Source organism: Macrobrachium rosenbergii, chromosome 50, assembly GCF_040412425.1.
Source record: "Macrobrachium rosenbergii isolate ZJJX-2024 chromosome 50, ASM4041242v1, whole genome shotgun sequence".
Lineage (NCBI taxonomy): Eukaryota > Metazoa > Arthropoda > Malacostraca > Decapoda > Palaemonidae > Macrobrachium > Macrobrachium rosenbergii.
The window spans coordinates 30801654-30817997 of record NC_089790.1 but is presented as its reverse complement, the minus strand read 5'-3'; the positions used below and the strand labels follow the sequence as shown (position 1 = coordinate 30817997).

At 41.4% G+C, this 16344-nt stretch overlaps 1 protein-coding gene across 2 annotated transcripts in view; it reads right to left on the bottom strand.

The window, feature by feature from the left end:
* The window catches only part of LOC136832808 (uncharacterized), a 348711-nt gene that overhangs the window by 72217 nt on the left and 260150 nt on the right, over window positions 1-16344 (bottom strand). For both annotated transcript variants that reach the window (XM_067094392.1, XM_067094393.1), the window contains 7 exons: window positions 14673-14881; window positions 14232-14454; window positions 13779-13876; window positions 12218-12335; window positions 11373-11568; window positions 7372-7507; window positions 5697-5777 (listed from right to left, as the gene is read on the bottom strand). In XM_067094392.1, the coding sequence (XP_066950493.1) occupies window positions 5697-5777; window positions 7372-7507; window positions 11373-11568; window positions 12218-12335; window positions 13779-13876; window positions 14232-14454; window positions 14673-14881 (1061 nt within the window). The remainder of the gene's footprint in view (window positions 1-5696; window positions 5778-7371; window positions 7508-11372; window positions 11569-12217; window positions 12336-13778; window positions 13877-14231; window positions 14455-14672; window positions 14882-16344) is intronic.

Genomic DNA, 16344 nt, shown 5'->3' with positions numbered 1-16344 from the left:
GTCATCTGAAGAGATGGAGGACAACGGAGGTATCTCCTTGGACAAGCCTTTCCGGTTATAATGGGTAACTACCCGTGCAAACCCCATTGGCCTCCTTTGGCATTTGATATGTCTTCTCCTAGGTTTGGGGGAGCAGGACAGGGACCTAGGCCTAGGCAAACCGACGGGACAGATATAAATCCCTTCTCTTGCACTTCTTGGACAAGCCTTTCCAGTGGTTGTCTGCCAACACCTGGGAGTGGACCAAAGGTGTGGTTGAGGGGGCAACCACCCATGGGAAACCCCATCAGCCTCCCTTGGACTTTTGGTATGTCTTCTCCCAGGTTTGGGGGAGAAGGACAGAGACCTCAGTTTAGGAGAACTGGTGGGACAGGTAGCCACTTTCCCCCTGTCACTGTCACAATCACTGCACTGTCTCTGCAAACACTTACTTTATAATAATTTTATGAGTCTCCAATCAGCAACAGATTAAGGTTTTTATCAAATCTAGACTCGGGACTGGCAATGGCATTAGGATCAGAGGCATGGAAGGGAGAAGGCTGTTTAGTAGGAGGGCAAGCACAGTAGTAATAGGACGTTGGATGGCTCTTCAGGTTCTCTGTCAGGGGGGCCATGGTGTGCGCGACCCCGGGGGATGAACCTCCCTGTAGTAGTTGACCATCCCGAGGAATTCTTGTACACCCCTGATGGAAGTAGGGGTGGGGAACCGGACGACAGCCTCAACCTTCGATGCAAGTGGGTGGACGCCTCCAGGGGATATCTCGTGGCCAAGGAAGTCAACTCTTTCGACGCCGAAGGTGCAATTGTCAAACCTGATGATGAGGCCATTCTCCTGCAGGCGCTGCAGGACCTTCCGGATGGGCTGCAGGTGTTCTTTGTGGGACCTGGAAAAAATGAGAATGTCATCGACGTAGCAGACGCAGAAGTTCAAGTCCCCCAGGATGTTGTCCATCAGTCTCTGGAAAGTCTCCCCTGCGTTCCTCAGTCCGAAGGTGGAGAAGGCAAAGACATAGGACCCAAAGGGTGTGATGATGGCAGTTTTGGGAATGTCTTCTGGAGCTACTGGTACCTGAAAATAGGACTTTAACAGATCTAATTTTGAAAATATTTTGGCCCCATGGAAAGAGGCCATGAGGTCTTGCATGTTTGGGAGGGGGTAGTGATCTGGTTCTGTAGCGAGGTTGAGCCGCCTGTAGTCGCTGCAGAGTGTCCAGGAGCCATTCGGTTTCTGCACCATGTGAAGGGGAGAGGCCCATGGTCTGGGGGCCTTTCTGCATATGCCCGTACGCTCCATTTCGGCGAAAGCATTCTTGGCCTCCTGAAGGCGCTGAGGGGGAAGCCTCCGGAACTTTGCGTGCGTCGTGGGCCCCCTCGTCTTGATGTGGTGGTAAATTCCGTGCTTGGCGGGGGCTCCGGGCATCTGACGAAGTTCAGGCTTGAAAACCTCAAGGAATTCCTTCAGGAGGGAGGCGTACCAGTGGGGAGCGACGGAACATACTGTGGGCACACTGGGGCCCGGCACCAGGGGCAGGGACTGGCAGGACTCGGTGTCCAGCAGGCGTTTGCAGCCGATGTCGACTGCCAGTCCAAAGTGGGCCGGGAAGTCCGCACCCAGAAGTGGAGTCCTCACATCCGTGACGATGAAGTTCCACTTGTATCTCCGGCCCAGGATGGAGACCGACAGGAGCTTGGTGCCGTAGGAGTGGATGGGGGACTGGTTGGCGGCTGTCAGGGAGACAGCTGGGTCTGGTGGGCGTTTGTGGTCCTCTCTGGAAGGTGGGAACACTGACCACACGTCTCCTTTGTCGATCAGCATCATCCTGCCAGAGACGGTGTTGCGGACAGAACCCTACTGGTACGGGGTTCCTGGGTGCTTCTGCTGCCATGGCGGCTGTGGGGGTGGCCGCCACCTCCCCCATTTTTTGGATGGGCGAAAAGGCAGGGGGCTCTGCAATTTCGAGCGTCCTTACTGAACTTCCGGTGGTAGTAGCAAAGCCCCGGCCTTTCTTTATTCTGGTGATAGAGTGGCCGCCTCCTGGTGATGGCGTTGATCTCCTCTGTGTTGGGTTCCTCTGGCTGGAGGCAGTTGATGGGGTGTGCAGGCATGGATGCCCGCTTCACCACCCTCGTGGAGTCAGTTAGCTGCTGCACCGTTCTGATGAGATCGTCGACCGGCAGGGTGCGGGGCTCCTTAATCTGACCCCGAACCTCTGGGAGGAGCTGCCGCAGGAGGATCTCCCTTGACAGGCTGATCTCCTTGTGCCTGCTGCTGCTGTCCGTCTCGGGAAGGAGGAGGAGGTCTTGGGGGGCATGCCACGTCTTCAGGAGGTTCGTGTCCTGCGGGGGGGTTGATGGCGAGGTCAAGGGTGCGGGCGGCTCTCTCGGAGACCGGCAGGGAGCAGGTCTCGACGAGAGAGGCCTTCAGGTGCTGGTAGGTGGCAGGGCACGAATACAATGTCACCCATGTGGCGACCTTCCTGTATATCTCCTCCGGCAGGGCATTGATTACTATGTCTGCCTGCAGCACCTTGTCGGTCAGGCCTGCCACCCTGAACTGCCCCTTGACCCTGTAGAGCCATGATGTCAGGTTGTTATGGGCGAACGGCGGCAGCTTTATGGTGAGGGCAGCCCTTGGTTGATCCGTTGGGAGGGGTATCGCGCGAGGAGCGGGTACTGGTGTGGAGGAGCGCGCAAGTTTTGGTGTAGGGGAGGGCATGAGTGGAGGTTGCGCGAGGGAGATTTCTGTCTCCGAGAAGTTTGCAGTTATTTGTATGTGGGAGGGAATGTCCGAGTCCATGCTCATTTCTGAGCTCTCACTTGGAGTGTGAGTTAACACTCGCGTCAGTACACCTGAAAAATTTGGAGTCATGAAAAGAAATTTGTATTTTGTGCCTCATCAGCTCCATTAGGCTAAGTATAAGTTGGAAATCTGTGAATGCAGGTAGATACATTTTGCCAGGCAGTAGTCATCATTTCTGCTCTTTGAATGGAGGACAACAACTGGGTGGGGTGTGTGAGTGTATCTGCCCAAGAAAAAATTAATTTTTGTTTTCAGAGTGGTCATCTATTACTTTCCAAGAAAATATTTGATCACTCTGTTCTGTCAGAACACAAAAATCAGCTCTTAGTCACCAGAAGGTCTCTTCACTTTCGTGCAATATACAGCATTGTGGTCAGGTCTGATTTCTTCCCAAAAGACTTTGAAGCTAGTGAATCAGGGTTTGTGCTCTGACAAAATTGACAGAATACACAATGACCAAAATGTTGGTCAAGTATTTTGGCAATGGCTCTTCTGAAAATGTAGGACACTGCATATAGTGATGTGTGTCACCCTTTCATCATGGTCAGAAAAACTTGTTTCATATAAATAACTTACCAGGTAATTACATAGCTAATGTTTCTAACTTGCATGGCAAATTTTTAAAAACTCACAGTAGCGCTTCTGTTTTTGCTTAGGTGACAGACCCCACCCACTATTGGGGAACACGGGAAACAACCTGACTGGTAAACGTAATTTGTTTCTGCAAGTCATTGTATAAACATATTGCACCATTTGCAGCAGCTTTTTTTTGGATTACTTGTAGTTCATTCGTGTTTTGTGAAGTACAGTTATTTTGTTATGGTTGTGCTTATGTTGTCAAGTCCCTGCTAAACGGGTTTTCTGTGAAGAACCTCCCGTTTTCTATGGTGCCTTTTCGCCTAACCCTAGGTCAGGATAATCAGCCCTGTTTTTACTATGTAATTGTATATTCATAACCTATCCATTTTTGTCCTTGTATATTGTGTATGTGACAGAGTATCTTTGTATTTAATCTACTGTTTTTATTGTCACGTTATCTGTATGTACTTGTCTTATTTTTGCATAATGAATGATTGACCTCGGGTCAATTGTATGCCTTTGTACTGATGTCCGCATGCCGCTTTATAAGCGGGCTGCTTCCTCAACAAACTAGCAGTACTCGTCTACCTGCTCTTTCTTTCGCACCCTCTCACAGTGGTGACCCCGGAGTGGTTCCCGGAGCCATTAACGGACCCAAACAGCGACTCAGTCTTGGCCCCATGAACCACCCCACGCCCCTAATGGACTAACTAAGGCACTCTAAAAGAGCGTTCAGGTGTTACCGACCCTCGTCGGCAAATCACCAGCATCATTAGCGGATATATGTAGGATTTCTCTATTTGACAAGTTGTACTTACAACCAAATAATGATAAGCATGAGAGACTGACGCACTGAAAGGAGAGTATGAAGGAGGTTTTTCTTAAGAGAAGGCATTGGATGTTGGCTCAGAGGTGCCATTCAGATATGCTCCAGTGGCTTGACATAACACATACTGGGACTAAAGATCAATTTCAAGGGAAGACTGAGGGGAAAAGGAACAATACTCACCAGATCATATGTATGTGTGTAGTAAATGCAAGATGGTATAACTGAAGAATACCACTAAAAGGGAGAACGGGAACATCACTACTATAAAACAGGGAAAGGTGAAGATCATAGTGTTGTTCCAAAGTGAGAGAGAGAGAGAGAGAGAGAGAGAGAGAGAGAGAGAGAGAGAGAGAATATACCCCAGAATAAACATTATACCATAAATTACAAGCCTGTATCATAATTAGACAGCTTAAGAACCTTTGTAAAGTCTCTGCTGAGCAAGTTTTCTATGGTGACGTCACATTTTCTTTGCCTCTACAAATCGTCACACCTGGCGTGACGGGTCACGCAAATCCAATCATTTAAACTATGTATATAACTGTTTACCTGTCTCCGATTTGTATACCATGTATTCTTCTTTCGCAGGCATCAAGATTGTATTCAACTTCAATTCTGTCCATTTGTATAATGTAAAGTGTACTTGCTCACTGTATTTATTGTTAATTATTATCGACCTCAGGTCACCCTTGTTCCCATTGTATTCCGTGGCGCGACGTCAGTCTGCCGCTATATAAACAGCCTGGATCACCAATGAACCAGCAGTACCTTTTTCCTGCTCGTCTTATTTTGCACCTCTTAAACCTTCACTCTCATGATTGCAGCAAAGCAGCACTTTCATTCAATTACTGTACTCAATGATATACTCCATATAAATTTCTATATGTACAGTATATTAGTCCATTCTCTATACTAAAGCTTTCAATTTAAACTGCAAAACGGACAGGTCAACGCTAAATTGTTCTAAACAGTAATGCAGTACAACTACTAGATATCACACAGCAATGGATCAAATGAGTCCCATACTTTAAAAAAAATATATATTTTTTTTTTGTGTGATATGCTTGCAGATGTAATTTTTCTTAACCCTATGAACTTCTACATTAAGTGTTTGAACTGCTGGTCGTTGGGCCTTTTAGTAAGACCTTGGAGTTGTGGGCTTAAATTCAGTGTCTCTCCCTTTGCTTTTTGCACCATAAGCTTATCGTCACTACGCTCAATATCTTTTTGATATCAGTTCATAGATAAAAATATCAAAAACATCCACAAGACTCCCAGTTTTGTCCTTCTGAAAATGGTCCTGTCTTTATTAACCTTATTCTTATGTAACTACAGTCATGGTTCTTCATCTTTAGTGACGTAATTATTTTGCAATTTGTATGTAAAATAATAATTGTTTGCAATATAAAGTTCATTTAGGCCTCAGTACGTAAATGGGAGAATTTTCTCTGGTTTTTGATAAAAAGTATTTCCTCATGACATACTTACTCCGCCAGAACCTGGATAAACTGCTGCTGAATTCACATTTATATTCTGCTTAACTCCGTTGTATTTCACATCAGCAGTAAACTGAAAAGACAGAGATTTGAGTTATTTTCTTCCAGGAGAAGGTAAAGGTTTTAAAAATTGTTTCCAAACTAAAAATGAACAAGTAAAAATGCGCCAAAGTTTCTTCGGCGCAACTGAGTTGTCTGTACACCATGTAATCAAGGCTACCAAAAACAGATCTATCTTTCGGTGGTCTTGGCATAGTGCTGTATGAGCCGCAGCCCATGATACTTTAACCATGGGCCTGTGGTGGTCTATCCTATATCGTTGCCAGAAGCACGATTATGGCTAACTTTAACTTTAAATAAAATAAAAACTACTGAGGCTAGAGGGCTGCAATTTGGTATGTTTGATGACTGGAGGGTGGATGATCAACATACCAATTTGCAGCCCTCTAGCCTCAGTAATTTTTAAGATCTGAGGGAGGACAGAAAAAGTGCAGGCAGAAAAAAGTGTGGATGGACAGACAAAGCCAGCAAAATAATTTTCTTTTCAGAAAACTAAAAAGTTATTATTGGCAACAATAACAACAACAACTGCAATCAGGATTATTGCTAATATACCCCTCCAACACTCAGGCTGGGGAGCAAAGGGCAGTAAAGCGTCCTCATTTATGACTCTTTCAAGGGTTTTGAATTGCATCACCATAAAACCTTTGGTTTCTACAGGCATGCAATTTCTTATTCAATAATAGCATCAAAATAATAAGAGCTTGGTTGCTTAATGCTGCAATATTCAGTGCACGAATTATGAAATAATGATGGATAATACGGACGCTTGCAAGTTGGAAATGGAGTTGAACTGCTCTATTATGGACTTGCCTTATGAAGTGATGCTTGTGAAATGGAAATGGAGTGGAATTATTTGTAATGGTCTTGCATAAACATGAATTAATCTCCTTGCGAGAGATTTTCTAACATACTGTTTACTTGTAGGAGCAATCTTCATGAGGTGTACCCTGACCTTATATTTGTTTTGAGAGCTATGTTGACTACTCCTCAGACAACTGTACATCCTGACGGAAGCTTCAGTAGACTGACAGGCTAGTCATAAAAAAATATACTTTGACCAAGTGTCAACAGATGGAATTATTTTGCTCTTAAAGTCATTCCAATTGAACAAAAAACTATGAGGTCCCTCAATTATAATGATTTAATCATTATAAATTACATCATGATCATAAACTAAAGGCCTAATACATATAATTTTCTTACTTCTATTTGCATTGCTTTATAAATTTTTCTTGATATTCTCTCTGATAGCCCATTGTTTTATTAGCTTAAATGATATAAAACCATCAAAATTAATGCTGATGATATAATTTCAAAAGTAGATTTGATGGAAGTCTATTTACATAGAAAATACTTAGTCTTTCTGTGTTATTACGATGGTTGGAGATTATTCAGTATTGATAATCATAATCAGATTTTATTAAGGGTTCAAGGTTGTGATTTGGGGTTACCTCAGTATTGTAATAATAAGGTACAGCAAATGACATTCTTGGGTCCTCAATATCTCTATAAGTTTTTTACTGTACCTTAAAAAAGGAGACAGTTGAATACAATATGTTCTTAATTGAAAGAAAACACTTGAAGGCAAGCACTTGTAAACAAACCTGTCGAGAGCCACTTGCAGATGGGGCTGGCAGAAATGCTGCAAGCACCCGTATCACATCTGTGTCGGGAAAATCAACCACTCTTTGTTCTATGCGACACACTCTACCAAGGTTCACCTCAGCAGATCTCCCATCACTGTTATGAAAAATCATGATAAATACATTAGTGCCAGTACATGTACAATAATTTAAAGTGTTCCGTAGAATAATTATTTTGATATTGTGAGTTTAACTGGATTTTCAGTCTTTAAACAGCAGCATTTTTGTTAAATGTGCTAGTCACATGCTACCTTATACTATTTTATTGCAAGTGACCAATTCCTGTCAAGTTCAGAATAATTATTACTTTGATGCAAATGATTCACTACCAAGGGTGTTGACAACTAACCCCATAGACTTCAGGTCAGCCAAGACCCATACAAGAGTTTCACTGAGCCAACTCAGCAAAGGTCAACAACACACCTTTGCCTGCATACTATTGTATGAAATATTTGCAGTTCCATTTGAATCAATGTTCTATTTGTCTATTCAAATGCACAAAGACTTCAAATCTCTTAGGATAATGTAGATCTATTTTATTTCTTGAATTCAAGCATTATTAGCTTCTCTTTAGATACTTCAGTTCAGGGAAAATTACAATTAAGATGAAGAGATTTATTCACAGAAAGTTTCCAATTATTCCAAGGGTGGGAGAGAGCCATATAAAATATTCAAGTGACACACGCTTCCTGGTTACCTTGGTCTGAAGGCAAACTGATCACATATGCAGAGGTATAGTTCATTGAAAAGGCACTAACTCTGAATAAAAAATAACAAAACCCAGCAGCATGCTCCCTTATTTAAGGAATAATTCAGTACAATTTAACAGTAAATTTTTTCTCCAATATGACTGAGGTCAAGATAAAAAAAGGGGGTTAAACATGTCTTATTGGTGTGCTACAAAAACAAATGGAAAGGAACGTTTCCTTTATCCACAATATATCAATAAATGAAGATTTGTTTTGATATTATGGAAAGGGAAACAGAGACAAATGGAAAAGGAAAGTTTCCTCTATAAAAATAAAATTGACTGATGCACATGATTTACTTTCACATTTTGATAAAGAAACCTCTGAAGGAATACAACAAAGACACTTGGAAAGGAAGGTTTCCTATATCCACAAAACATCTTTGATGCAAATTATTTGTTTTGTATTTTGAAACTGGAAAGACTGCAGGATTACACAAATATACAGAAAGGAATGATTCCATTTTTCACAAAATACTTATAGATGCAGATTATTATTATTTGTTTTTATAATCTGAAACTGCGAACTCTGAAGGATAGCAAAGATAACAGGAAAGAAACTTTCCTTTCTTGACAAACCACTGATAGATGCAGATGACTTAATTTGTATTCTGGAACTGAATACTTCTTGGACTAGCTGGAGAAGGGGTAACAAAAGGAATGAGAAGGTTTCCTACCTTTCCCAGAAAAGGAAGAAGACTGCTGCTCTTGTCTGGGGTTCTGAAGTGCAAGCTTGACACACCAGAAGTCAAAAGCCTGAGAGGATTTGAGGACACTGCACCACTTAAGTGTGAGTCCTGGGAATTCTCTTAATGAAACTCGACTGCAGCCTCTGCCTTTTCTGAAAAAAGAGTACAGAGGCAAGCCCAACACCAAACTGTTCTGCAGTAAGAGGCTAATCTCATGAGACACTTAGCAAGAGAACAAAGAGAGAATATTTCTCTCCTTCAAAGAAGAAGGTTTGCTCACTAGTAGAATATCTGGTGTGCCAGACAGAAAAAGACCCTACCGCCTGGCACTAACAATCTTGTCCGAGGATGTAACACCTGTCACGGGGTCGTCTGTGAGCAAACTTATTCACAGGTCTGGCCATTAGACAGCCTGCAGTGATGCCACTGCTACAGATTCTAATGAATTTGCCTCCAAAGTGTCGAAAGAGAGGCCCTCCTCATGGAGTTTCTTGAGGGGAGAGGTTGTTCGTCAACTGACAGACTGAAACATTCAACCAGAGAGGAAAAGCCTATGAATCATCTGGAATATGAAACCGTCACTGGTGTGAAAGTGGTGGGGGTAGGAGTTTGCTTGATCTGCTGCAGTCAACTTCATCTCCCAGAGAAGAGGCAGCCACACCAGACTTCCTGTCCCTCTCCCACTCCCAGTCCACATAGCACCAGATGAACCTCTCGATGGAGAAGACAAACAGGTTCCCACAGGTTTGTGATCCAAACAGAATTTGAACCTTGACCACTATACCCCTCTGCTCCTATATTCGGTCACAACCGAGTATGTAAAGAGAAGAAAGGGTGAGAGACTGCGCCACCTTTCTAATGTTCCTCAAACTGCATCATAAGAGGTGGAAGAGATCAACAGAGACCTCCCCTAGTGCAAGGGTGCTCAAATTGCAAGAGCATTTGAAAGTGCAAGTGAATCAAGCAAGAAGGAGATGCATGGTTTCTACATTCCCTGAAAGGTGAATGAGATGTAGAGTCCATCCAGTAGATTGCCCATGCATAGTCCAAGGACTGTGCACAGAACGGTGAACGAACAGATTGCACATGCCCATCCTGCTGAAACTCAGCACACCTGCTGAGGGTAGGGGAAGGGTGCTACCTAAAGCTGCAATCTGCACTTGCGCCACAGACCCAAGGTGCGGGGAGCATGGGGGCTGTGCAATGCCTTCCTGGTGTAAGCCCAAGGGCACACTGTGGGAGGGTGAGGGGCCAGTCCTTATGTCCAAGTGGGCATGCACAGTAGCATCAGCCCTGCCTGAGGTACAATGATCACAGACAGTGCACTGGCACCTCTGTTTTCCTTCCATAAGAAAAAAAGAGTGGGAGATGTCCACTTGGACTTTTTCCATGTGGTCTTGGACTTCCCCTTCTTCTTCCTAGTCTGGGGCCTAGGAAGAGGAGGAAGAACAGTGAGAATGTGTCTTCCTTTTCTCTTGTCAGACTTCTTAGTCGCCCTGCACTTCAAGGGAGTGGTCAAGGCTGATGGGGAGGATGTCAAAACACTTACCTGTTCAGCTACAGCCATCACCACAGTCACAGGAGGATCAACTGTAGCAGATGAGGTAGTCACCAGAACTGCAGAAGTAGCAGCAGACACATCAGTGGTTGGTTGTTTGGTCATTCCTACTTCCTGCTGGCAAGTCCAGGAAGGCAGCAAGCAATGGACTACCTTGGATATTCAAAGTGGGCTATTTTTACAGTGGCAGTCAAAAGGAAGATATCTCCCAATGAAGTTCCTCATCCTCAGACAAGGGATAAAGGGGTTTGTGGGTTGTAGGAAAATTATTCCCCATAAAAAGGAGATAAGCCAGGTGTATGTGGAAGTGGAATGGCAGCTGGTGGCAAGTAGGAACTGGAACGCAATGTTAACCCCCAGAAGAACTTAGCAAAATCTTCCTGGCCTTTGTTTCTTCCCTTGTCATACTTCTGTCACTGAGGCATGGTCCAAGAAGCACATTCATCACAGGGAAGGGAACGAGTACATTCCTTATCCCTACAGTTGAAGAAAAATAGGTGGGGCTACCGATATGGGAGACTCGAAGCAACCACAATGCAGCCCACGGGCCCCACATCAGATCTGGTCATGTTTTTTCTCCAAACTTGAGAAAAACAGCCACAAGACACAGCAAAATACAGCCATGGCACATGGCAAAGGAATAAGGTAACAGAGAATAATGGTAGCAAGCCACTAAGCCAAATTCCAACAAATGCACAAGGAAGAGACAGCACAAATGGTAGCCGAAGAAAGAGTGAAGTAGCGAGAGGGAAGCTAGTGAGGAGTTATCCCTTCTGTCCCATCTCCATCAGTTAACTATCTTCTTACCAAGATTCAATGTCCATTCCAGCTTACACTGAAGGTTACCTCATATATGAAAGGCGATGGTTGTATCCCCAAAAGAACAAATCATACTGAGTACGTTATATAAGACTCGTTTCACTGCATAAATCATTTGGTGCTCTCGAGGACTTTTTCGGATTCTTACCTAGATATTGTGTGTGTTGCCTTCGACCCATTTACACAGGGCATTAGCTCCCCTACAAAGAGGACATGAGAGGCACATATTGGGGTATCAGCAGGAGCAGTAAGGGACAGTATCATTTCATGTGCAGCACCCTTAGGAACATGAACTTCAACTTCTAAAACATTAGGCCTCCGCACTGCATACGTAGAGGGAGTGACTGAAGTTGCAAGAACAAAGTAAAACAAATTAAGTGATTCTATGTTGCCAAAGGATTAGGTAAAAAAGCTGTCATTTTATTACTGAGCTAATAATAAAAATAATTTACAACTATTTGTAGCATACCCAGATGATGCTAACAGATTATTGTCTAGACAGACAGTGAAAGTTCTTTTTCTCAACATTAAGTGATTCTATGTTGCCAAAGGATTAGGTAAAAAAACTGTCATTTTATTACTGAGCTACTAATAAAAATAATTTACAACTATTTATAGCATACCCAGATGTTGCTAACAGATTATTGTCTGGACAGACAGTGAAAGTTCTTTTTCTCAACATTTACATTGTTGGAGTGTACATTATACATCTTTCAACTTTTGTATGAATGGGTAGAGAACACCAAGGTTGCTCTATCAGTAACAGTTTTTGTTGACATATGCTAGCTTATACCAATGAATACAGTCTAGATTCAAAGAACATTCCTAAAATAAAAAGCTTTTAAAGCATTTAGACTGCCAAAATATGAGAGAGAGAGAGGGAGAGAGAGAGAGAGAGAGAGAGAGAGAGAGAGAGAGAGAGAGAGAGAGAGAGAGAGAGAGAGAGAGAGAGAGAGAGAGTTCTCGTATGATAAATGTTTTTCCTCCAAATACCTGAAAAAGTCAAGTTTGTTGATGCTGGAACGAGTGCTGTTGACCCTGTCGTGGGGACTATGGCATATACAGACTCTGCCAGAGGAAGGAGGCTGGATTTGGCTAAGTATAGCTGTGCCTAGAACCGGAATGAAAACCGTATTATGATACCTAGTGTTCATTGGCAATTAATCTTAAAGGATGCTGTTTTACATACTATGATATCAAATTAACTTAAAAAAAAACTTGCAATTTAGATCCATTTACTTTTTGCTTAACAGATATGTAATGGTGAAATAATAAACTTAAAAAGTAATCAATGATTTTAATAGCAAATTTCTTTTTCCTCCTCTTTATGTAATTTTGAAGACAGGGACAAGGAGGGACAAGGATAACACAAAATACATTATATCAATTATTGCTAAAGGCATATTTATTGATAATATTCATGACAGTTAAATGAACGTTTGCTTTTTGTTTCCTTAGAAGTAGTTTTGGGAAGTTACAAGCCGAGTTCAAGAGTCAATCGGGGTAACAATTCCTTCCATACAAGAATATGTAATGCAACATGTGACTAGGGTACAGAGACAAATCCACGTGTAAGTACCATACACTTGTGACATAGTCTCTATGCATTCTTTACATAATTACTTAAAATTTTCTTTATATTCTCCATGACTGTTTCAATTTCCAATCATATATTTTCTATAAAATGATCTTGTATGTGCTATGTTTAATACTTGTTCTGGTTCCGAACATTTCTTGACGAACAGTAAGTCCATCTCTCTTGAAGAAACCTGTATAGATTCATATCACTCTGATTGGCTTTAAACAGAAAGGGTCTGTTTACATTACATCTAAAAATATTTCTCAATGGCTATAATCACGTTAAAATGCATCTCTTTATGACTGCCCAATTATTTAAAGTCTACCTTATCTCTCGCATAATTACTCTGAGATAACAATTACGCCTTAAATAACATCTCAAATATGTGAAATCCTTAATGGAATTAAGTACAGTAATAAGGAATTTGACAATAGTCATCATGTCACAATTTTCACCAAAAAGGGTAAGAATGACGTTAGCGAAGTTCCTGGTCGAGTTCTCTGCAACACCTAACGGAACATACCACAATTAACTATGGTATAAAAGAATTATAAATCATAAACAGCTCAAGTTAAATGGTTACTTTAATATACACCTAGGATGAAGTATGTGAGATCATACACTGATAATTGTCTTATGTTGAATCTAAAGCATGAATAAATTGTCAATTCACTGGGTAAACCAAAAATTCAAGAAGGGGGTATGAAAGAGCTTTGTGCAGTTAGCAGGAAGAGTCGATTGCATTTCTTTCCCTTGAGTCTTGTTTATTATCTGGTTAAATACGTATATTTTTATCAAACGTGCTGAAATATCGTTACTGTTTCACTCATCCTCATGGCAAATTATGATTTACTGAAGATCAGGTAACGATTAGCGACTTTTCATCGACAGCAGAACGGACCAAATTAAGACAACTGGTATTTGTCTGGGGGCTGTACCTGAAAGCACCAAAAAGAGCAACCAGTCTCTTCTCACCTTGACTTCCCCACCTGCAAACCCAGGGAGTATGAATAATGGTATATTCACCAACAATGAGTTGTGTGTGTTGTCTGTCACATTGATACTTTGATTACCTGGAAAATCCATTTTTTTGCAATTAAGAAGAGATTGTTTCATCAAATTAGTACCTATGAATAAACCTAATTACAAGGCAAAAATTAAACATCTACAGTATGCCATTATATTTGGTTGTAATAGTTCATATAAAGATATTTTCATGTAATTCACAAAGGCAACATTTTCCACGTATGGTATGGCTATGATTGAAATTGTGCATTGAAATGTTATAAGTGTGATTAATGATTATGACCCCAATGCAGGTCCAACTCGCCTTTATAGCTTTTCAACTTATATACGAAATAATTAGCTATTTGTAGAGTAAATGCCAAATTATGCTCCAATTCCCTCAAGAGAGGAAAAACTGCTTACCGACATTGGTGAGGCCGAAGAGAGTCAACCTAGCACTTGGCGGGGTGCTTCCATACCTCAGCCTTGTAGTGTTCCTCCATATAAACCTTTCTCCCTGGTACCAGTCACCCCCTGGTGTGCAACCGAGGTATCTACCAGCTTCCATGAGACTTAGACGACAGAGTTCAGTTCCATTTGGAGGGTAGACTACTAGGTCAATATCTTGAGTCATACCTGGTCCTACCTAGAGGTTAAGTTATGCAGGTTACGATGTAGTGTTTACATTTTCCTGTTATGGTAGGCTAACATCCTGAAAGTTTTTTTTTTATTTGTTTAGTGCTTTAATCTTTTTCTTTTTCCCTTAAGAGCATAAGTTATATTCTACATTTAGTCTATATTCTGAGTTCTCAGTAGTTGCAAGGATAAATGGTAGTCGTAACACTAAAAATTACATTTTCTTACTTTAATCTCGACTAGGAGCTGGAAAGGCGCATTCATCATGGCAATAGCACTTTTGTTGGCTGGTTTAAGAAAGAGGCGAGGATTTTCAATAAGGCCACCTGTCATGTTGTAGGGACTGCTGATCATATTGGCTACTGAAATGTTCAGTTTCACATTGTCTATCCACGCGAAATAATCACCCACTGTGGCACCTATTTTGTATTCTATGCCTGAAAGGTTGGATAATTAGGCTTCATAATTATTAAGAATATTAAGATATTTCAGAAACAATGATAACCAGTTATGTGTAAATAACCTACTGTCAATAAATGATTACCATATTTGCAACAGTATTTCTGTTTTATACTAAGTTTTGATCTAAATGAAGAGAAGAAAACTATCAAGAATGAATATAGTAAATAAAAGTAATTAATGATCTGGGAATTAATTACTACAAGTACGGAAAATTAAATTTGTCTAAAATACATGCAAACAGAAATCTACCGAGCACAGCAACATGGTAGTTCAATCTGCTTTTAATTTTATAAGCTGTCACTTTACTTTTCATTTATTTGTTTTGCGCATTATATTCAGTTGAATTCTGTAAATTTCATTTCAATATACTGTGAATACTACTAATGAAAAATTTACAACATAAGTAAATGAGTCTGGTGAAAGCCTCCACCAAAGGATCTGATTACAAAGTCTCAGTATCATCAGCCCTCGCCAAGGAACAGGGGCTTGCAGGAGGGGGGGGGAATCAGAAAAAACAATGGATTTCCCTTGATATCACGTAATATTGGATGATAATATAAATTACTGCAGTTTCTGATTTATATACTGTACAAAGGGATAGGATGCAGCCGTAATATATGGTTACTAGACGTAATCTTGAAACTGATAAGCATGTAAAAACTAACACATTAATGAAATCAGACAGAACAGGGATAGGGGGATACACATAAACAAAAATACCTATTAACTGGGGACACTCTTTACTAAGGCTCAAAGTAAGTAGTGAAGAAAGTTGGAAAGTGTAGATTAAATAAGACATAGGATGCTAAAAGGTCTCTAGAGGTCTCCTGGATAACGTAGGCAAAGATTCAGTGAAATGGTTTGATATTTCCCTATGCAGCTACCTAACTGGAGATACAATTATAAATTAAATGTTGATAGACCACCAGGAAACAGCTAAAATTAGTTAAACAGAGAAATGCAACTGGTATTAACATAAAACATCTTCTGCGGAACATAACACTCAGCATGGTTATGATGTCCGATTTCGCCTGGGCAGCAGCTGCACCTCTTCATGATGAAGTCAAAGAAGAGGGGTGTAGGTTTAGGAGCTGGACCCTTATTGAATCAGAAGACACCCAAAACCTAAGCTGCTGTGACGTCAACAGATGCCATGGAAAGCCTCTACCTGACTCAGCCATATTCATCAGGGTAGCTGGACAACGATTTCTCGGCCAAAAATGATCCCAATTAACTCCATAACGTCACCATCATCAAACCTTTGAAGGCCTAGATTATAACAATGTGACATCTTTCCAAATAAAAAGATATGCCTCAATTTGCTGACTGGTAGTGAATAAACAATGTTGCTCTATGAAAAAAAAGCGAATTAGTGATAATTTTAGAGATATGGTCCACAGAAAAAATTCGTGAATTGGCGAAAGTTCCTGCAAAAATG